Source organism: Neopsephotus bourkii, unplaced genomic scaffold (genome assembly GCF_033783945.1).
Source record: "Neopsephotus bourkii isolate Nb327-2 ecotype Australia unplaced genomic scaffold, CSIRO-AGI_Nbou_v1 NB_1266, whole genome shotgun sequence".
Lineage (NCBI taxonomy): Eukaryota > Metazoa > Chordata > Aves > Psittaciformes > Psittacidae > Neopsephotus > Neopsephotus bourkii.
In genome coordinates, this window is record NW_026901751.1 from 467693 (window position 1) to 491350 (window position 23658).

Consider the following 23658-nt stretch of genomic DNA (forward strand, 5'->3'; position numbering starts at 1 on the left):
AAAGGGGAGCAAGGAGCAAACTACAGGGATCAATTCAGTAACAAAGTGGGAAAAGGTCTCTTTAAACTGCATGGTCTTTATTTCAGTGCCAATATTACAGATACAACACAAATATCCCAGTCAGAAGTAACTCAAATGGAATCCAAGGGGTCTACAATAGGCTCTGGAAATTAAATTGGGGAGAAGGTCTGGAATAACTGGGAAGAGCAACTCTGCAGCATAGTCTTTGATGAGTCTCCGAGCAGGAACAGAGCCCTTGCTCAAAGACTGATCTACAAAACCAAGTATGTCTCTTCTACCCATAAACCACAACTAATGGGTTAAAAAGGCTTTGAAACCGTCTGTGGTAGAAAACCAGCTGCTCCTTGGATCTCTACATCTCAGACATCACCACGGTTTTTGGGAACACTTGTCTGTGAATCTGCATGGCAGTAGCCATTGATGTAAAGAAGAAAATTCAGGTGTAAGGTCTTCATTTCCAAGTACAGCACCAAAGCAACTTTATCAACTCTCACCAGCACCTATTTTCCTGCACTGTTCCAGGTCTGCGGATGAACTCCCAAGGCCTAACTTGCTCTTGGTATGTATCACGTAACTAAGAGGTGGGTGTATACAGTAATGCACTGAATAGGCCATAAGCAGTCTCCAGCCCCTTCAGACATAGGGAATACAAAAAGAAAGAGTCAGGGCAGCCTGACATTCCCCAAGTGCCCAAAATCTGAGCCCCAGATGAAAATGCCTGAAGGAATCCAGCTAGTAATGAAGGACAATACGCCTTGCCCACCCCAGAGGAAAGACACAGCAGAAAGAAAGGGCAGCTGTTCACTTGCTGCGGAGAGAAGAAAGTTTCCCTGCTAGAAATTCCAGACTTCTTTTCCAACAAGGCTGTGTTTCTTTGCAGGGGGCAGAGATGGGGAAGGAGAGAAGGGAATGTTGCTTCTGGCTGTGAATGCATGTGTGAGGGAGTGCACAGTAGCCTCCACAAGCCGCCAGCCTCATCAGCGGAGGAGAGATTAGTCTTAACAGATATGCTTCAAAGTCAGCAATCACTTCAGGAAAATTCCTCCTCATCAGCAGGTCTCATCTGTTCCCCATGCCCATGGTGCAGTTTGGGGGATTGCCAAGGATCATAACCTTCTTCCCAGAGTTCTTTTATTGGGTGGGGTGAGAGTAAGAATGGTGCCAGAGCCTCACTGCCAAGACTGAGGGGGGAAGTTGTTGACTTCTGCTAGATCCTGCATCGCTGAGCCCTTGTGATTATACGTCAACTTGATCCGCATACGTAGTTGTTGCTACAAGAGAAAAAGAAAAATCCCAAACAAATTCAGGTCTTCATTAAAGGTCAGTGAATCCGCCACACCCAGATCCCCTCCCTCACCCCACGAATACAAGACACAGACCCTTCCTCACCACAAGGGCTTGCCAGAATAATGTGCGGGGTAATCTATGACACTGCACTGATCGGTCTCTATAGCTGTCAGATCAGGTACGAACTCTCATAAAAGCTACAGCACAGCTCCTGTCCATATCTCTCTGTGCACTGGCCCTGTTCTCTCAAGCTCCGAAGTCCTTAAGTACAAAAATAGATGCCTTAAAATCCCAGTTAACAATGGAAGAAATCAGGAGGCATATTCAAACCCTGCTGCTCTGCACTGGGGCATGCAGGGAGAGGTGTCAGTTCCCATACTAGTTGTTCATTCAAAACAGTTGTCTGGGAATTTCAAGTATTGCTCTCTAACAGTGTGAAGGAAATAGCCTAAGAAAGACTGGAAACAGTCTCTAGGAATATTTCCTCTGATGGAATAGCTCAGAAGTTGTTTTATATTATCATTTGGCTGTCATTCAGGTGGCCCTTAATAATAGCTAAAGCACAGCATACTCCAGCCAAACTCCCCATCCTCCTCACTCTCAAAAAACCTGTTTCCCAGGTTTTGCTTTAAGCAACAAAGTTGACCATTTCTGGCCTTTTCCCCCATACCTACAGGGAAATACAAAAAAGGGACAGCAGAGAGAGGAAAGGACAACAATGACGGCTCCAAGCAGCCTCGATAAAGAAGCTATACCTTATCACTGCCAGATCAGTATGACCAGTGGCCGTTTTTTGCTATGTTTAGTATTATTTTGTCAAAACTGGCCAGTTTTGATCCAGCATAATGACAGTCCATGTCCAGGTGAACAGACTTATTTGTTTTTACAATACTGACAGCTACCTCCTAAGTAGCAAGGCAACATTCCAAAGTTGCCTCAGAGTATTCCAGGTAAATACACCATCTCATGCAGAGGGCTCTTGCAAAGCTGTACTTTCAGGCAGTAGCAATCAAAAGGACAGTAAGAGAATCATGTGTGCCCGAAGTGGAAAAGTGAGCAAACAGTGGGGAAGAGAAAAGGATAGAAAAATACTATTTTGCACCTCTGTACTCTGAAGCATTCATAAAAGGTCTGGTGTTCCAATAAGAAAGTACCCCGTATCTGGATATCTGTGGGTGTTTTACCTTGTGGGTCCCACCCAAACTGGATATACTGCAGCTCCTGTTACCCTATGGGAAAACTCTTAAACCCTCCCAAGTTCACAAAATAACTTTGAAAGTGATCTTCGAAAGGTGCTCCACAGCACCACAGACAAATTCTTAACAGATATACAAAAGACAAAGAGAATAGTCTTGTGCCTTTAGACAAAGGGGAGCACCCTACACAGAGATAAGGGGAGATGCATGGAAACCACAAAAAATATGCACTAGAAAACAGCCATTTCAGTAAAATCTTAGGCTGAGATTTGAGAATTTTTCTGATTTGCACATCAGCCTAGCAGCAACACTTAGCATCTACAGTAGTATCTTACTGTTAACCTGTGAAAAACTTATGTTTTAATTTCTTAAAGATACTGAAAATCTTAAGGGTCTCCCACAACCAAGAAAGAAGTGATCCCAATTTTATTTTTCTTTCTGCTGCTATGTGAATACTTGCAAAGCCTCTTAAGGAGGACACGTGGTCAACCCCCACCCTGCCCTCAAGTCTGTTGTATCCCCGTCTTCAAGCTTGTCTATGAAGTCTGTAAACCAAACAGAATTATGATTAAATCACACCTAAATATTCTTTCCATCTGCTGTTTAAAAATACACTAATAAAAAATAAGTAACACCACTGGAGAGAGAGAATATTTTGTTAAAATTATGTATCAAGCTATTTTTGTGGAATAAATGTTTCAAGTAATGCCACTGCAGACAGCAAGAATGAATATTCAATGCAAGAATGAATACTCGATGCAAGAATGAATATTCAATGCAAGACACTTGCCTTTCAGACATCACTTTTACAACTCATACAAACACCAGGTTGAGCTCCTCTAGAAAGGCCATCTAAAAACTTGTTTAACAATCATTCCAATGCAAAAGACATCTATGAATTCAAGAAGCTAGGAAAGCTGTGAATCTGTTTTAGCAGTATAACCCAATAGAAGGCAAAACCTGTGCACAGCACCTCTTGTCTTTTTCATTAACATTTTCCTAATCCTAGCCAAAATGACTGCCACTAAAACACATCATTCACTATCACCACTCTTCACCTCTCAGAGATGCATCCCTGACTGACTGCCACTAAATACACAATTCCAAGACAGTATCTTTAATTACTGCTCTTGGTATAACTCACCTTTTGTGGATTCAGGACTTTAATGACCTGTGTGATGGTCCCCGAGTTAAATGCAGGGATGACACTGCTGCTGGGAGACAAGAGCTGCAGCTGGAATGTCTTCAAGAAAGGGTAAAGAGAAAAAAATTTCATGCTTAATCAAGGACATAAACTGATTTGTTTGCAGACTGAAAGCAAGGAAAATTAAGAGTTCAGTTCCCAGCTCTGAATAATCAGTTCTTCTAATTCCCTATCTGTAAACAACAAAACCTTCATTGGCCCACCTGCCTTCTACATAACTAAGAACCAGGTGGCAAAAATAATAGGGGGTGAGGGCTTACTGTAGCGTACAAAAATCAGCAATGATGCATTGTTTCCAGTGTCACACACTGGAACAGTCAAGACTGCTCAGCACACCTGCAACTCCAGGGGACCCATTCTTTCCTTAATTCCTTCTATCTGTATTTTAATGGCCCCCATTCATTTGGCCCCAGTTTCATTTAGGTATGAAACCAACCCAAATCAAAGCATTACTAACTCTTAGAAGTGAATCCCCCAAAAGTGAATGCCTTTTCCCAAACTTGAAGAACATTCTAATCACACCCTGCTTAAATTGTTTGCTTTACTACGAACTAGTCAATATCTGTGTCCCATACATTGTGCTGCAGCTAACTGCAAGGGAAGACAATTCACTGCTTAAAAGGAGGACCATAACTGATCAGCTATGCAGAGACTCATTTAAACTTTCATAAGCATTTAAGGGCTTCAAATGATTTTTTTTCCAAGTATTCTTGAGCTTCAAAGACCATGGTATATTTCTTAGAAGCTAAGAATAAAGAGATTAGTGCCTTCACTTTTATTTTGACTTATCATTTCTCTGAACATGGTTTATCAACTTTCCTAGAAAGTGGTGATTTTAAAACAAGATTTTGTCCAAGCAAAAGTAGTCCAATCTGGTAGGAATCTGTGTTTTACTGCATATATAACATTTACTTTCAGACTGGAAAGACATGACCAAATTGAGCCCTAAGAGAACCTAATTAACAGCTTCTATTCTTGTTACCTTGTAAGTTTCTGTCCACATGAAAGCACTGATCAGGAAGTATTTGCAGCTGGCCCTAAACCTATCCCTGTAGTCACCCTAAGTGGCTCTACCTTTGGTACTGCAGCTTGGAAAACAAAATCTGTCATATCCAGTTCTGTGCTGTTGGAGGCCTGTATCGTGATTACGGTGACACTAGGGTTGGTGTTTGACCTCTCAAAGGTGAAGTCAATCTTCAGCCCATTCTTGTTGTATGCAGTAATTGAGGGGATTCCTGTAGAAAACAAAACAGCATGGACTCCATCAATCTCCAGAATCTGGAGATAATTCCCAGTATCATAGAATGTACTTACTTTACCCCAGACATGAACTCTTCTGAAGATTAAATGCACCCCCTTCTCCCACTCCAATGTCTCTGCCGCACTTTACTTCCAAACCCCCCCCTTAGTTTACCACCCCTTGTTTATTGCTCTAGTTGGCTGCTGTGGCACCTTAGGCTAAGGATTGACATGTCCCTGACCTGCAGAAATATCATTGAAGAGAGGCTGTGACGGAAGCCCATCAAGTAGGAATGGAGGCTGGGCTATCTGGGGTGCAGGGGCAGATACTGGAGAACCTACAAGAAACATTGAAGGATTATTACTTAGCTGTCATGAAATGCAGTGTAATTACTCCTTCTCTGAGGACTGACTATTGCATACCATATTCCTTTCCATGAAGCTCTACAAATCATCTGTGCTAACATCCTCACCTTCTCTGCTTTCACTAACAAGGACTGGCTCCTCTTGAGCTAAAAGGCATTCAGATGGAATTCACTCCTCACATCTCCCAAATCCTTCCTGGAAAGGCTCACAGCATTCCCAAGCAGGAGCATGAAAATGCTCAAATCTCACCAGCTAATCATGCTGTGACTTCATTCCCTGACTCCCACCTGTATGCTACTATGGACCTCGGTAAAAGTAAGTGTGACATCTAACACTTGCTAGAAAGTGAAGAACAAGCCAGCTCATCCCACCCCAGGATTGAGAACAGATTTTTAAGAGGTACAGGCTGCTTACCTGTCAGGTTGAGGTCTCCCAGGAGGTCAAGGAGCTCCCCACCAGCAGAAGCTGGCTTGCTTGTAGGTGCAGTGGGGATTACGGGTGTTATATCGCTTCCCCCCAACAAGTCCAATAAATCATTTGCCTAATGAAAGAGTGGATGTAATTGTTACGTATTCAACTTCCTGCTGCTTTCGCTTGCAAATGTAATGGATTCTACTTGCTCTCAGATTGAAGACCAACAGAGCTGCTGGCCAGTCAGAGAGGTTCTAGTCTGTCTACACTCCCATGCCCCATAAGAGATCTAGCTCCCATGCTCTTGGGACCATGGAGATGGTGTATACAGACTCAGTCCTTCACTAAGACAGCTTGGGAGATCTATGTCTTTACCTCACCCTGCTCTTGCCCTCCCCACAGCAACCTCCTTCACACACCTGTTCTTGACACTAGAGCCATCAGAGTTGAGATGATGCAGCCATCACCAGGCCAGCACAGCAAAGTGGCAGAGAGGGGGAGGGAGACTGTCTCAGTTTACTGTTGGCAATGGCTAGTATAGTGTGGTCTGACAGGCAGTGGAAACTTATCCAAGATGAGTTTCCATTACCTGGCTAGCAGGCTGCAATCCAGAGGGTGGAGGTTTGGTTTCCAGTACCGCTGGCTCTGTCTCTCCATTGGTCTGTACAATCTCAGTAGGGCCATTTGTGGTGATTTTCTCCATTACTGGCATTCTCTCAAGCAGGGCTGGCCTGAAAGAAGCTGACATAGTTACACTGTGCCATCTTCCTGGATCCCAATCCAAATACTCAGTCATTCAGGAAATTATAACCACAGGGCAACCTGCTTTCTAGCAGGGGAGCTGTAGGCCTCTGTGACAGCTTGAGGTGGTAAGAAGCAATCATGGCATTCTGTGCCAGTGCAAATACATTAGACGACAGATGAAAAAGAAACGAACCATCCTGCCCCTTGTCTTCCCCTTGTACTTGACACACTTTCCACTGTGGTGTTAGGATAACAAACCCAAGAGGAAGATTAAATAATTGAGCAACAGTGGACTAATTGCAGGCATGGGATACAACTGCTCTGTTCCGTAAGAAGTTGAGTCAGAATCAGCTTATTTGACTTCTCTTTGTCGAAGGGTTAACCCCTTAGAACAGGTGACAAAGCTGGATAAGGAAATCACCATGCTGTCATTTAGCCAAATTAAGTTCCCAAAGAGATTAGATTAAGTTCAGCTCTAGAGAGTACCTTCCTGAAATGATACAGAGACTGAAGAGGAGGCATGGGATCCAGAATCCTGACATCAAATAAAAAACTAAAGCAACCTGTATTGATAGAACTAGTCTATATAATACAAGAAAGGCCATTACCCTTGCAGATCAAGCTGCAAAGCGCTGCATGTAATAGGGGTAAGCCACAGTCTTGTGGGGTGAAAAGAATTCCAGTGCCAATAAACCCAACAGTGGGCCATATTTTTGACCATGGGCAAAATCTTAATAAGCAGAAACTATTAAACATTGACCTTTATACTGTAATGAACACCAGAATATACTGGCAGAAAACACAGGTGTTCACTTGTAAATTAAATCAAGTTACAGAGTTTTCTGAGGTGCACCATACCCCAAAACTATGAATAGGATACACTGCATGTGATCAAAAGCCCGCTGATCACTAGATACTGCTGTCTGCAATAGCCAACTCAGATCAAAAGCGTTCATGCTAGATCTTTCTCAGCTCATTCATATGGCTTTATATGAAGCCCTAAGTATGAGCTCACATGCCCATGCTCATAAACATCACATCTCCAAGAACAATTTTGAGTTGCTGCATGGATTCCACAGGAGAGAAAAATGGAAATTACAAGAATTCTGTGTTCCACACACAGTGACTAGGATAGTACCTATGGAATAAAGGGACTGTGAAGAGTCTTTGAAACAAGACTTGGAGCCACTGACAAATGCAGGCAGTATTTAGTCAAGTGGCATCCCATTTTCTCTCTGTCCTTTCATCTAGACTCTAAAATGAATGCTCCTTTACCCAATGGAATCTTATGGAAAGTTTTTTAGGGTGGATGTAGTTAATTCCCCAGAATATCTCCTCCAATCTTATGATCCTTACTGAACAGAAGAATCTGTGGTGCTCCTACATACTGACAATTAAGTACTGCACATAGCAGATTAATGACTATTCTGCAAAGAATTACGGCTTTAGTTACTGAAATAAAACATGGTTTTAACTTTCTCATAAAGAAAGAATCACTTGAGAAAAGCAGTGGTGAATGGGGCACCTCTCAATGATAAGGTGTAAGGAGATTAAATTGCTCACAAATTTTAAAATAGAGATGCTGAGTGGTGTGGTGAAATACTATGCCTCTGCATGCAAATCTGAGATTTTAAGCAGATATTACAAGAAGATACTGTAAATTTAAGATTTCTGAAAAACTGAAATATATTAACAGTTGGAAGAATTACCTCAAATTCAGAGCATAGTTTAGGAGGACAGGTCAACGGATCTCTAAGTCATTTTAAAACCTAACGACTGTGGTAATGCTAGCACGGTAAAAGCTACTTGCAGACACTTATTCAGCTAGCAAATTTAAGATTCAACGTTTGCAAGTAAAAATTAGTCAAGTTCAAGCTCAAAGCAAAGCAATGTTTCAGCAGAGAAGGTCTCTGCCAAAAGTCGTAAGTTATAATCTCCCAAGGTATGTTAAGTTTTTAAAATATTCACTAACTCTGTTCACTAATCCATCTATAGAGGGATTTTAGTTCCTCTAGAAACCTACTAAAATCACCAAAGCTCTCAAACCACAAAGTGTGGTACATAGGATATCAAAGTAGATTATGATCCTTTTCAAACTCATCAGCACTTACCTCATGTGATCATATTTCTTGAAAAGTGCATTATATTCCACTGCCCTCTGCTGTAGCTCCACATCGATGCTGCTGCCGTAAATGGAAACTACCTTCTTAATGCGACTGTGTGGGGCAAGGGGGAAACAAAAGAACACATCACACCGTCAAGTTAGCAGAAATAAGCAAGGGATTAACATGTGTCATTCACAAGACATCCTCTGCTTAACAGGTGTACTGCCTAAGTACTTTAAAACAGTAGTGTCTGCTGTTTTCCTGGGGTATCTACGCAACACCCATTTTTCAACTGCTCCTTCACAACAGCATTAGCAGGTGATTAATATAACATCACAAGGTATAGCATCAGAAAGCTCAACTACCCACACCAACAAACCATAAGTAGGAAATAATGCCATTTTCCTCTCCATCACCCAAAAAAGGAACTGGAAAGGACAGTCCACTGAAAGTAAGGACTTTTCTTCCCCATAAAGAGGTTTTCAAGCAACAGCAACAGGGATTATTAAGTCCCCACACAGCAGAGGACATCCACAGAGAAAACAGGATATATCAGCGGAAGTCTTCCACCCTGCAAGCAAAGAGGCCTGTAAAACCCAACAAATAATAAGATGATTCTTGTAAACCATGGAAGCAAAGCATGCTTAAGGAATACTTCCACTGAAGACAACGGATGCCAGCATATTTGGAACACAGGCCTGTGCAGTACAACAATGAGAACTCACTTGACAGTACAGCTGAACCTTGTGGAAAGCTTCATGATGGCAGTGAGAGCATAGCCTCGTGTAACAGATGCAGACATATTAGATATCAGAACGCTTTCTAAAATATCAAGAACTTCATCCTCTGTTACCTGAAAAGGTACAGAAAGGTTAGGCTGAGGGAGAGAGAAGCCTTGCAGCAAGCCTTGCAGGGCATACTGTAAAAACATGTCTTTTGCTTAATGGCCATGTTGTACCTCCCCTGCAACTTGGTGAGCCTGCAGCATCGTGTTCAGAGTGTACAAGACACATGCATCTATGTGGAGATCTTAGGAGATAAGTTTTAAAATACAGTTCCTGTAACATGCACTGAACAGCAGGTTTATCACCAAAATACTCAGCTAAGACCCTACAGCTCCCCTGCAAGCTAGGCTAGCACTGAGATCACACCGCTCTGCCAGTTGTAGCTGCGCTCCATGCTGTGTTTAGGCAGCCCACTCCTGTGGCATGGGAAGGAGATTTCTCCCATGGTCCATCACCATCATGGACACCAGTGCTAAGTAACTGCCGCAGTCATTCCCCTTGAATAGCCAGCAGCAAGCAGCTCCAGCCTCAGCCAGGTACAAGCCATACCTGTATTGGTTCCTCCTCTTCACACTGACCAGACACCAGAAGATCTCCATACTCTCCTATGCACCAAGAGGCCACTTGCACCAGCGGTTGCTATTTGAAGAAGAAAAAACAGATACCTGAGATAAATGGATACCTGTATGACAAATTAAGCTATCCCCATTTCCCAGAGCAAGCTTAGCCCACCTTCCAGCCAAGGATGCTCTCTGCACAAAAATCAGGAATATATGATTTGATCGAGAATTTAGTAAGAGAATTAGATCAAACAAAAAGAATATACATGAACTTAGAGAAAAGACATGCCTGCCCTGAAGTGTGTCCTTTGGAGCTACACAGTGTGATGTTGACTTACCTTGCGATGCTTAGTAAACATGCTTATTGCAGTACAACAAGGAAGATGAAGCTATTCAAGTTTGGGTATTACCTGGGAGTAATCACCAAGGATGGCTTTGTAGAGTCTCTGCACAGTGTAGGCATGCATCTCCACACTATTAGTTATTAGCTGAATCAGATTGGGAACAGCATCATCACGAACATAACTTCCTGCCTGCAAGAACAGCTGCTGTTAGGTTCACTATCCAACTTCTCAGTAACCCCCAGCATCTCCTGATAACCTTCACAAAGTCACTTGATGCATGGAAATAAAAATCAACCTACTCATCCCCAAGCACTTATGGTTAATTTTCAGTAGGCTCAGCTCAGATGGATAGATGTACAGAACAATACGTTTTCCCAGTGAACTCAACTATAACCAGAGAAATCCATACTATATATAACCTGAAATTGGCTGGAGGCAGAGTGGGGACATAAAAATCCTGTGCTACAGAAGAAACAAAAAGCAACACAGAAAACTCCTCTGTTACATGGAAGACTTTAAGTCTAAGACACCCTGGGGGCAGAATGCAGCTTATTCAACCACTTGCTCAAAGCAAGACTCTGCCAAACAAGCATAGGATCTTGAATCTTGCCTGCATCTCACTCTTTGGTTACAGGATAGGAATAATTCTGAGATATTGCTTCACCCCTTTCTCTCTGCGAGTTACTTAAGGCTGTGTTCACTTTCCCCTGAAAACACTGTATACTGGAACCACAGACAGCACAAGAGTTATCCTGATTTAGAAGGTACTTTAGTAGAAAAACTGCTACACCCTGTATTCTTGTGTGGTTTTGAAATTATGCATTTCTTCTATAAAACCAGTCATACTTACCAAGTTTACATGTTTCTGACTCGCTGCCCTGAGTCACTACCATCTAAGCATACTTCCTCTGTGTGGCAGCATCTGTCACCTGCCAGCCTTTATAGCCATCTCCAACTTGATGCTGAGTAACTTCCTACAGAAATAAAATTTGGTACGTAGTCACACACAGGAGAGGCAGCTTCACTTACCGTTGTTAAGACTCTCATAATTGTGTCTATGTGCCAGCGTTTGGAAGGAGCATATCTGACAAGATTAAGAAAGCAAGTTAGAGCAGTAACTGCTAGCTTTCAACACCAGCAAGAAACCCATCATCTTCAGAACCTCCCCCATTCAGTTATTTCCCGGCCCACTCTTTCCTGAGGGGGGAAACATTCAAAACACACACACACACACACACACACACACACACACACACACACAAAAACCCCCTCACAAAACAGAACATATTTCATATCCTTTGACTTTTTTGTGTTAATGCCGACATCGGAAAGATGCATGAATATACAAGGCTGTATAATATAGCACAGCTGTACCTTGCACATGTAGTACTGCAAAGTCAGGTGCTGCCGGTTACAATGGCTCAACAGTAATGGCTCAACTCATCTGAGTTGTACAACTAACCAGAGAAGCTGTGTGTGTGGACAGGGGCAAGGCCTGGATGACAGCACAACATGTATTCCAATGTGTAGCAGCAGTCAGTACACTAAACTGGTTTAGTGATATACGAGCTATCCATGTGCACCATACTAGTGGGTGCTGTTCCTCAGAGTGAGTTAAACTGACACCACCACACAGAGATCAGCAAATGGAGATGTGATCAACATATTCTCTCCTGGGGGATAAGGAAGGGAAGGAGCAACACAAAAAGCTCAAAATACTGAGAATGTACAAAAGAATAATAGCAAGCAAATTTATCTCATACTTTTCAGCTGCAAGAAAAATTCCAGATGCACAATCTGCCTTGAACTCTGGTTCACAGGAATCTAGGAAATACAGCAACTCCTTCATCATTCCACGGACATTGTTCCCATTAACAAGCGCAAAACTGAGTTCCATTGCACGCCTAGGGCAAGAGACAGAAAACAACGTATGTTCACCCAGTGAAGTAAACAAAACCACCACCACCAAAACCACCAAACCACAGGTCCAGCTACTCAAATGCACTTACCTTTTCATTAGGAGAGAAATATTTATTAATCCTGTGAGAACTGCATTCCACATTAAATATACCTGTGGCTTCCTGTTCATGAGCAGACAATAAATACTACCCCCCAAAAAACCTAAGAGAAAGTGGCATTGTGCGGTGCTCTAAAAATACCTATCCACACGTCCTAAGGGCTAGAAATATCTTTCAGCCACCAGAATCCATCAACTTTAAGGTCTAACTTCCCAAGTATCTGTAATCGGATAGTGGTCACCTCTGACACACAACTTCAGTAGGTAATCCATGTTACAACACACTTCCTCCAACTTCAGGGATCCAGAAGAGTCAATCTCCATATAGTAGAGATTCAAATACAGTACAGACTTAAAATATTCTGTCAGATAGACTACGTAAGACTTCTAGAACTCAAAATTACCCTGGTGCTCTTCTGAGAACCCACCCCCAACCTGACACCCCAACTAGACAGAGTACTGGCTCTTTGCTACTCCTTGTACTCATCACAACTCCAAAGACTAGTCCTTAGCCCTTCTACTTGAAGCTTCTGCAGCTTCTAGCACAACTCTTCCATTCTTCTGACTTTTTTTGAATTAAGGCTCCTATCTTCAAATGTGATTTGATTTCTGTACAATGTTGGCAATGAGTTATGTTAAAATACATGAAAATAGCTTCACTAAAAAACCCTAACTGTTAAAAATTGAGCATTTGGCATAATCCAGAACCCAAACCTCCAAGTTGTGTCCTCTTCATACTGTCAGGAGCTTTGTTCTCTGCCTGCCACTCAGACAGCTTACCAGAAGGCTAGAAAGATCCTCACAGCACATCAAAAACTTCCTTCCCCATTTCAGTTATCTTTTGAAATCACCTGGATAGTTGCTGAACTGTTTTGTTTGCACTGCTTGTTTTCAACAAGTTACATCCAAAATTATGCCAAAAGGCCTAAAGTCTATTTTGTAATACATACTTTCTCCAAATAGCTCAGACTTCAACGTGTGTTTGACTCCAGCAATTCTCACTAAAGTCATAATGTTGAGATGTGTGAGTTCTGCTGTCATCCTTTCATGTATTTACTGGCAGCAACCCTAGGATCAGTCCCAATGATTCCTTCTTGCTACAGTGCCAAGCTTGCCAATTTACCACACATCAACAGTTATCTTTTCTGATGCCTTAGTATTTTCCCAGAGATCATGAAACATCAACAACTTAAACCAGGCACGTTACCCAATCCAACAGTACTGGGCACAAGCTATTTGTTCTCAAGAACTCAGAAACACTGGACAGTACTGCTTCTCAATATCAACCTTGTTATTACTGCAATCATATAATGGTTTGGGTTCTCAATATCAACCTTGTTATTACTGCAATCATATAATGGTTTGGGTTCTAAGGGACCTTAAAGCTCACAGTTCCACCACCCACCTCCCACACGCAAGGTCAAGTTCCACTAGAGCAGGCTGCTCAAAGCCCCATCTGTCAATGTGTTATTTTGCTTTTTACCTAACTGATCTCCAGGGACCTAGAAAACACAGAAGTGTTCAGAATTAGAGTAGAAATACTTAACTAAATTATTACCTTTTATCATCTGGATCTGTGCCTCCTTGAAGACCTATACCATTATTAGAATTGTTTCAAACCCTCCAATTCATTCCCAACTCCTTACACCTAGACCTACTGGGTTAGAATTTTAACATGGCTTGATTTTTCAGTCACATTACAGCAGATATATCAATACTGCAGATGCACAGAGGTACACTGTAATCTTAATACCACACATTTATCTCAATACATGTGGCTTACCTTCAGTCATATTACATGGCTCATTCATGTCAGAAAGTTCCTAATAATGTAGTTCAACCATAATAAGCAGACAGACAAGAAGACTTGAACCTAATGGCAAAGCTATTCTGATTTACACAACATGGACCAAAGATCCGCTGAAGTGGTTAAAAGATGATGGGAATAGACGATATTTCAGATAAACCAAACCAGGTATTACCTCTTTTCCTCAAATCACAGCAGTTGAAATCTGGTATCTGGGGACTCTGATATCCAGTCAATATGTTGCTTTAAGGAAGATATTGCACTGTCAGCAGCATGAGTGTCAGGATGGTGACATCATGCTCTGCTGACGGATCACTCAAAGGCTTCATCCTTCAACAGCACTTAAAACATGAAGCTCTGTCATTTGTAGCACATCAATACTTTCCTAGCAGGCACCAACAAAATGCTTTTGTTGCCTTCTACCACAGCCTTGCCTTATGCTGGCTCTGGCACTCAACAGCAACAGCATCCTGACTTGCCCAGCATGCAAGATACAAGTTAGTGTTTGTGTTTTGATTGCAACCCATTACACAGCAGTTAAAACCAAGTTTTCAGAAGTGAGACAGATTCATTTTCTTTCCTATTCTGAACATACTAGACCGAGCAGTTCTGTTAACAATCTAGATCTGAATAAAAGGCAGGCATGTACTTGAAAAATACCTATTAGAATGAGTATCTACGGCCTATCAGTTCACAAGAGGGAAAAAAAATAGGTTGAGCAATTTTGAAAGTATATTAATGATGTGATGATAGCCTTCTATGGTGGGGCTATGGAACTGATGGACAGGGGTAGAGCAGTTGACATCATCTACCTGGACTTGTGAAGAGCGTTCAACACTGTCCCACACGACACCCTTGTCTCTAAATTGGAGAGACAGCAATTTGATGAATGGACCACTTGGGGGATAAAGAATTGGCTGGAGGGCTGCACACAAAGAGTTGTGGTCAATGGCTCAATGTCCAGCTGGAGACCAGTAACGAGTGGTGTCCCTCAGGGATCGGTGTTGGGACCGGTCTTGTTTAACGTCTTCATCGCTGACATGGACAGTGGGATTGAGTGCGCCCTCAGCAAGTTTGCGATGACACCAAGCTGTGTGTTCGGTTGATACGCTGGAGGGAAGGAATGCCATCCAGAGGGACCTTGACACGCTTGTGAGGTGGGCTGATGCCAACCGCATGAAGTTTAACCATGCCAAGTGCAAGGTCCTACACCTGGGTTGGGGCAATCCCAGACACAGCTACAGGCTGGGCAGAGAAGAGATTCAGAGCAGCCCTGTGGAAAAGGACTTGGGGGTGCTGGTCGATGAGAAAATGAACATGAGCTGGCTTCAGTGTGTGCTCACAGCCCAGAAAGCAACCGTATCCTGGGCTGCATCAAAAGGAGCGTGACCAGCAGGTAGAAGGAGGTCATCCTGCCACTCTACTCTGCTCTCCCGAGACCTCACCTGCAGTATTGTGTGCAGTTCTGGTGTCCTCAACATAAAAAGGACATGGAACTATTGAAACAAGTCCAGAGGAGGGCCACAAGGATGGTCAGGGGACTGGAGCACCTCCTGTATGAAGATCAGCTGAGAAAGTTGGGCCTGTTCAGCCTGGAGAAGAGAAGGCTGCGTGGAGATCTCACAGCAGCCTTCCAGCACATGAAGGGGGCTTATAAGGATGCTGGGGAGGAACTCTTCATTCAGGACTTCAGTGACAGGACAAGGGCTAACAGGCTCAAACTTAAACAGGGGAAGTTTAGATTGGATAAAAGGAAGAAGTTCTTTCCTGTTAGGGTGGTGATGCGCTGGAATGGGCTGCCCAAGGAAGTTGTGAATGCTCCATCCCTGGCGGTGTTCAAGGCCAGGCTGGACAAAGCCTTGGGTGACATGGTTTAGTGGGAGGTGTCCCTGCTCATGGCAGAGGGATTGGAACTAGATGACCTTAAGGTCATTTCCAACCCTAACTATTCTATGATTCTACAACTGAATGGAATTTTGGCCTGCCGCAGACAGATTCCACACACTGCAACAGGGATGCAACTGTCCGCCATGACTGACATGTCATATACTGCACTGATTTCAGACCATCTATTTACAGAAAGGATAACTATGAGGAAGAGGGTTCTGACAGAAAGAGCAAGCAATTGACAGCTGAAAAACTCAATTTAGATGAACAGCATTCCATATAGGCTGGGAAGAAGTGAGATCGAAACAATCAAGACTATCTATGAGCATCTGACAGAAACAGGAGAAAGTTACTATTATAAGTAAAAGGAACATGACTAAGGAGAAAAAGACAAGTTTAAACTGAGTAGCAGAAAAAACATTTTCCTCTAGTTTGAAGTCAGGCTGCAAGCTCTCCCACTGCCCAGAGCAGCAGCAACATACTGGTATTTAAGTAACAAATGAACACCAAGAATGCATAACAGGACGTGGTTTGTAAGCAAATTATTTGAACTATCAAGTCTGAATTCTACCACTATCTAATCAAATTTCATCTAGAATACATTATTTGGATGGCTTAGCACTGCTTCAAGACAACATGGCACTATCTGTTTGCCCGGGAAGAGAAGCAATATGGAGCATGTCAGAGTAGCTTTGATTAGGGTCACACTTCATGGAGACTTTCCATCTTCTGAGCACACAAATCTCATCTTCACTGAGACTCCATTTTGGAAAAATTCAGGCAAACAGAAAGGTTTTTTTATTTGTCCAATCTTGGATGCCCAAAATGTAAAAGCAGCCTGCCAAAGAACGTGCCTGCACATCATCATTACCTTCCTTGAAGTATGAGCCATACAGTTGTCGTGGTTTAACCCAACCAAACAGCTTGTTCACTTACTCCCAGTGAGTGGTGCCAGGCGTTAGTCCGCCCCCCCCCCTTCCCCAGGGGCTGCCACCCCCTTTCCCCGCTCCCAGAGGGGTGGGGAGGAGAATCGAAGGAATGCAACTCCCACGGGCTGAGATAAGAACAGTCTAGCAACTAGTGTACAATACGAATCACCACTGCTACCACCAACGACAACAATGATAAGAGAAAACAGCAAAGGAAAGGAGTACAATACCACGCGCCGAACCACCAGTCCGACCCGGCCGACCCCCTCTCCTTCCGGGTCCCTCCCAGTTCCCCCCTCGGCATGACGTGCTGTGGTATGGAATACCTCTTTGGTCAGTTTGGGTCAGGTGTCCTGTCTCTGCTTCCTCCCGGCCTCCCCTCCTCCCTGGCAGAGCATGAGACTCACAAAGTCCTTGGCCAAACCAAAACATCATTTTTATCAGCTTTGTTCCCAGCCCGAAAGTCAAAACACAGCACTGCACCAGCTACCAAGAAGGAGAAAAAATGACTGCTGCTGCTAAACCCAGGACAACAGTGCATTAACACCAGTCTCGTTCACAGTTCCCTAAGATTATTGTAATTTTCTCTCCCCGATGTACTGTTCGCTTTCCATACACTGTCAACTTGAGAGTCGATGTCACTGATATTTCAATTACCTTTTAATGGAGACATCCAGATCCTTCAGGCAGTCAACAATTGTGCTTCTATGCCGCTGTACTGCATTATGGTCTGTCTGCACAGTTTTCAACAATGATGTCAAAGCTACGTATCTGAGACAGGACACAGAGGCATGAACAGTTTGACAGTAAGAATTTCTATGCACACTCACACCCCCAGAACTTAGTCCTGTTTTGCAACAGGGTTCTTGTACTCAGTAACAAAACCTTCCATGGGACTGCCTGGCCTATCTTCAAAGGTGAGTAACCACCTAAACTGTGAGGAGCACAGCAACACCCTGATGCTGGACAAGCACCCATCCCAGCTGCTGGGCTTATGTCAGTTGTTCTGTCTTCACTAAGATTTTGAAAAATCAAGGCAATTAAAGATTAGACCTCTGCAGATCATACACTCAAACTGGTGTAAATTGCAACTCCCATGGCTGGAGTCTTCTACCTGCAACAGGATTTGCAATCAACATACCTAGAGATGATCTATCATACACACAGGCTAATCAACTTAAAAGGCAGGTCCACAGTGAAGATTTGCACAGGTAATATAATGCACCAAGAGAGAAGAAAGCTAGACAGTCATGCTACCCCCAAAACAGTACTTCCCGAAGCGGTCTACAGCAAAGCTCTACTGCAGCACAATCTTTACATAATTGCTTCTCATGCATTTTAAACTGGGTGTTGCCAAAGCACACCTCATGCAACTTACCGAATGTTTTTGTCATTGTTTAATAAGAAACGGCCCAGGATGTTAATGGCTAGCACCTACAGAAATAGAGTGAGGGAAGGTCAGTATTGAAAAAAGCTTCTGGTCATCTCCACTTTCAAGATGATTTTAAAGGCAATGTCTCCAAGTTACTGCTGCAGTTCTTAGCCAAAAGCATAACGAAGAACTCCAGAGGCTGCCTCAGCAGAAGAAAACCTAAGACAAACACAGCACAGGCTCTCTCTTGCTCTCAAGGGAGCACAGTCTGCAGGAAGTTTTGCTATCTTTTGCTATTAAAAAAATTAAAACCACCAACAAAAAAACAAATACCACTTTCTGAAGTGTCTATAGTCTTATCTAGAGCCAACTGCAGAGCTATGTCTGGGTGAAACAATTTTCCTTCATGTCCTCTACACAAATTACTCTAATACAACCTGGGGAGGGACAGGGGCATAGCAAAGGCAACTTACCCGCAGCCCACTCTCAGATTTTATGTCCATAATCGTCAGCACAGTTTCATAGAGAATGGCATTTCCCACATTTTTACTTGTTTCTGTATTAGTGGCAACCTGGAGAAAAGAAACAAAATCAGTGACTCTAACCCATCCAAAACAGATCCCCTGCGTGCTGTTCGGAAAAGCATGCAGTAAAACTAACCAACTGCTAGCAAACAAGTATCACACCTAGTAACATGTGTCTCTTACAGCAAAATTCAACACAGCACAGCAAGCTACTGTATCCTCACCAGTGCTGCTGAATCCAAAGTACTAAGAAACCAAACGAGAAAGTTTAAACTGCTCATCCACCTTTCAGACCTCACCTGTGCAAGTATATCATTCATTGCTTCACTAGAATCATCATCATTTCGTCCCAGAATTCTTAGTAACCGCAGGATTCGTACCTGTTTGACAAAATAAAGCAAAGCAAAGCTCACTGGATGGCAGCGTTTTACCTCGGGGTCATGAAACACCCAGCATATTTCCTGAGGTGTAGGAAAGAAGCAAAACAAGCTGCTAATTTCCATTCCTAAGCAAAATGGTTATCCTTAACAAGACCTTTACCAACAAGAACAAGCTTATGCTGTGCTCATTTTCTTCCCAGTAGCCAGACCTGTTAAGAGTACCTCTGCTACCCACTACGGCACACACTTGCATGACCAACACGTTGCTGCTTCCCCCTTGTCACAACTTCGCGTAATATGATAAGGCACTACAACTGCTGCTCAAACTAAAGCAGGTGCCTTTCACTAAGGTAAATGAAGAGCATCTGCACGATCAGCTCTAACAAAGACACAAAAATCTTAAAATCAACACACCTGCTCTGAGGTACTCACCTCATCACACCAAAGACTCAAAACACAGTGCTAGAATTAAATCAGTTTGTATCAGTTCTTACCTGCAAAAAGGGGTCACTGATCCCAGACACATCATGCTCTGGTGAATATCCAGACATGATAAGGTTCTTCAGAATACGAACTAATTGAGGAACAAGCTGTGAAGAAGAGAGTTGTCCTATTAGGGTGTAGTTGCTTCCCTCACCCCAGCTTTTAAGCACCGGTCCAAGAACAAATCTCGTATTTGAAATCAAGTCAGTCTATGGATTTCTCCACAAAGTTCAACCTGCATACCTAAAGCTGATGTTACACGAATATCTACAGCTCAGCTAGGGCACAATGAGAAACAGTTAAGGTGAGTCCTGAGCACCATGTTGCATCTTTAAAGAGCTAAATCTACCAGCGCTTGGCAGTTGAGACATGAGAGGAAATACCAACCTGAATTCCCCTTTGCATAAAAAGGGGATGTGCAGGGACTGTAAAAATGCTATAATTCCAGGACTTTGCCTCAGGGCTTTACATTAGCTCCTGACTAATTCTTCGCATGCATCTCCATGGACGCATCAGGCACAGCCAAGTGTCTTGATCTTTTCAAGTACTGTACTGCTATGATTACATTATTAACAACTCCTTCAGGTTTGACACTCCATTCAGCTTAGCTTCCAGAAATAAAAGCTCTGTGATCTGCTTCCTCTCTAAGAGCTTCCAAGCAGGACAGAGAATGGATTTCCCTCCAGCATTCCCACAGGGCTCTACTGTCAGACTGTGCAAGTAGTTCTAGGGTCTGTTCTCTTCATCACACTTCTTGGCAAGAGTAGCAACAACTAAAATGACCAAGCTCTTTGCCTCACTGTTGTTAGAAGGGTTCTGCATAGCAACAGAGAAACTGATGGCAGCACTGATACTACGCCAGATTCGGGAGCACAAAATCATATCAACTGTTCATATTTTAAGGTTTCTTTCCAACTGTGCAGGCTAAAAAATACTTTCAAACACAGTTCAAATTACTCAGATGTTGATGTCTATGGTCTCCCAGTAGACATCTACCCATGGGAGTAGGTTATCTTTCAAGACTTGTACATAACTTTGAAAAAATGCTACCTATTTCTGAATGTCTGGTTCAATTCCCTTCACCTTAGATGCACCTAGCATTTCTCCATAGCATCTCACACATAGAATCATAGAATCATAGAACAGTTAGGGTTGGAAAGGACCTTAAGATCATCAAGTTCCAACCCCCCTGCCATGGGCAGGGACACCTCACTCTAAACCATATCACCCAAGGCCTCGTCCAACCTGGCCTTGAACACTGCCAGGGATGGAGCATTCACAACCTCCCTGGGCAACCTATTCCAGTGCCTCACCACCCTAACAGGAAAGAATTTCCTCCTTATACCCAATCTAAACTTCGCCTGTTTAAGTTTTAACCCATTACCCCTTGTCCTACCACTACAGTCCCTAATGAAGAGTCCCTCCCCAGCATCCTTACAGGCCCCCTTCAGATACTGGAAGGCTGCTATGAGGTCTCTGCGCAGCCTTCTCTTCTCCAGGCTGAACAGGCCCAACTTTCTCAGCTGATCTTCATACAGGAGGTGCTCCAGTCCCCTGACCATCCTCGTGGCCCTCCTCTGGACTTGTTCCAACAGTTCCATGCCCTTTTTATGTTGAGGACACCAGAACTGTACACAATACTCCAAGTGGGATCTCACAAGAGCAGAGCAGAGGGGCAGGATCACCTCCTTCGACCTGCTGTCACGCTCCTTTTGATGCAGCCCAGGATACGGTTGGCTTTCTGGGCTGCAAGTGCACACTGAAGCCGGCTCATGTTCATTTTCTCATCGACCAGCACCCCCAAGTCCTTCTCTGCAGGGCTGCTCTGAATCTCTTCTCTGCCCAGCCTGTAGCTGTGTCTGGGATTGCCCCAACCCAGGTGTAGGACCTTGCACTTGGCATGGTTAAACTTCATGCGGTTGGCATCAGCCCACCTCACAAGCAACTAATTAGTTTAGGGCAGAACACAGCAAATAAGGCAATCATTAAAGCAGACAAGCTCTAACAAATTTACTATTTATCTCCAAAAAACATAATAGCAGCTATGAGTAACAAAACAGTCTAGGCATGAAGTGGAAGCTAATTTTCAACATTTCCAATGGAAAATCTTAAGGCTGAAAATCAGAAACTGGACTCATTTTCTTTAAGCTGTAAGAGAAAAACCACTCTTGGTGGATGACGTAGAGATGTAGGTCTTTATAAGCTTTATTCCTTTCATAGGAAGTTTCTTCCATCCCTCTCTGCTGGTATCATTAAAATAATCTAGACACTGTCTGGAGATGATGTGACAAACTAGACTGAAGTGTTATGGTGGTTGCATTAAGTGTATTTTCCCTTCCTGAATCATGGCTAGCACCAGGACAGCACTGTTCTCACAACTCATGCATGACAATTACAGTTTAGCAAAGTGTTCTCTACAAAACCCTTCTCAATGATTTATCTTTAAGACTTCACAAACTTTCCCACCCTTGAGATGGGCTGCCTCTGCATCCATGTTTGCCTACAAATCAGGAATTGCACTTACTCTAACTGTTACCAGATTAGAGATTGCTTGTAGTAAAGTGTCACTTCTGACAACATCAAATCACGAAGGTGCTTCAGGTTCAGGACAGACAGTAGCAGAACGTGCCAAAGCACAGTGTGACTTAAAGAGCACAACAGCTGCACGTGGACATACCAAACAGGCAATGTTTTCTGGGCTGAATTCCTGTACATTTGAGATACAGTGCAAGACGAAAACCAGCAGAGTTCCCCAATCATCTCTTTTTATTCCTACCTTCACTAAAAACCAGGCATTTCACAAAACAAACAAAAAGAAACCATGAATTTCTTATTATCTGCCTTAAAGAGGAAACCAAAAGGTGCAGCAATATCTTTTCTCAAGACAAATGGAGTGACCTGCAGGAGCATTCGTGGAACCCTGATTAACATTTTCTTTGCCTTCTAATATGCGAGAGTTATCAGGACTGAGGACAGAACAAAGCAAATCATTAGAGCTATGGATACTGACTGAGGGTTACTCCACCCCCAGTCTTCTGTTGTCAAATTCAACTATGAAACACATCAGCAATGCAGTTGTACTTAGTAGCAACTTGCAGCACAGCAAGCCCGCTTACAGGTAGCCAAGTCTCTCCTGCTCCCTTTTGGGAAGCACTCAAAGTTCAGGCAAAACACAAAACCCTGGTTTTGATAAGAAAGAAAACCAGGGCTACAGTTAGCTTAGGCAGAAAAAGATTTCAAAAAGTATTCCTCAAATGAAAGTGAGCTTGAGGAAAGCAAAATCATGTCCGGAGAAGGCCATAACTGAGATTCAGGGCTGCCATGGGCATAGAGGTTTAGTGAGAAGACCAGCACAAAAAAGCATTACACAAGTAGAATCAATCTAAGCATGTGGCACCAATCACAGATGTGGCATTAAGAGGTACTGCTTCATAAGTGATAAGCATCTACAGATTTAACGCAAGCATGCACCATCTAGAAGAATTAACTCTTACCTTTTCATTCTAACACACAGCAGGATTCCAAATAGACAAAAGGGACAAAGCAGATGAAGCAGGCATTAGGGAGAAATCCATGTTATACCATTCACAGCATAAACAACTACACAGGATAGCTAGAAAAGAATGTACCTCGTACCTAAATTTTGTGGACTCAGCTCTTTTCTATTTTCCCATCACTATAATCTCAACTGAGCAAATAGCAGCAGGGATGGTTACCTTCAAGACGATCCTAGTCCCACTTCCATTCCTGCTTTGATGTATGCAACCAGGGCAAGGGAAGATGCATGCCAAAATGCTAAGATGCATCAAAGGATGCAGTGTTTGAGATTCCTAATAGTACAGACAAGCCATGGAAGAAGAGTACCTAAGCACCTTTAATACTTTTCAGAGGAGCAAACAGCCAGTTCTGGTCTACCAGCTTTGCTCAATTTCTCCTTCCAAGAAGTCAGAATTCTAATCAGTGCAATTTTCAGATGTCCTTCTATTGGTAGTGTTTC

The 23658-nt window shown here is 43.0% G+C and overlaps 1 protein-coding gene and 1 non-coding gene across 3 annotated transcripts in view; both read right to left on the bottom strand.

Moving 5' to 3' along the window:
- Positions 1-56: 56 nt before the first annotated feature.
- AP1G1 (adaptor related protein complex 1 subunit gamma 1) overlaps positions 57-23658 on the bottom strand; it is a 47946-nt gene continuing 24344 nt past the window's right edge. For both annotated transcript variants that reach the window (XM_061365021.1, XM_061365020.1), the window contains exons 7-23: positions 19673-19768; positions 19098-19178; positions 18748-18846; positions 18281-18336; positions 17560-17673; positions 12026-12166; positions 11292-11346; positions 10329-10451; positions 9908-9997; positions 9299-9426; positions 8580-8684; positions 6314-6455; positions 5728-5854; positions 5190-5285; positions 4783-4943; positions 3649-3747; positions 57-1292 (exon numbers count right to left, since the gene is read on the bottom strand). In XM_061365021.1, coding sequence (XP_061221005.1) covers positions 1191-1292; positions 3649-3747; positions 4783-4943; positions 5190-5285; positions 5728-5854; positions 6314-6455; positions 8580-8684; positions 9299-9426; positions 9908-9997; positions 10329-10451; positions 11292-11346; positions 12026-12166; positions 17560-17673; positions 18281-18336; positions 18748-18846; positions 19098-19178; positions 19673-19768 — 1815 coding nt within the window. In that variant the 3' untranslated portion in view covers positions 57-1190. The remainder of the gene's footprint in view (positions 1293-3648; positions 3748-4782; positions 4944-5189; positions 5286-5727; positions 5855-6313; positions 6456-8579; positions 8685-9298; positions 9427-9907; positions 9998-10328; positions 10452-11291; positions 11347-12025; positions 12167-17559; positions 17674-18280; positions 18337-18747; positions 18847-19097; positions 19179-19672; positions 19769-23658) is intronic.
- On the bottom strand, positions 14343-14429 carry LOC133218535 (small nucleolar RNA SNORD71). The gene has a single exon (XR_009727188.1). It is a non-coding gene; the product is annotated as a small nucleolar RNA SNORD71 (small nucleolar RNA).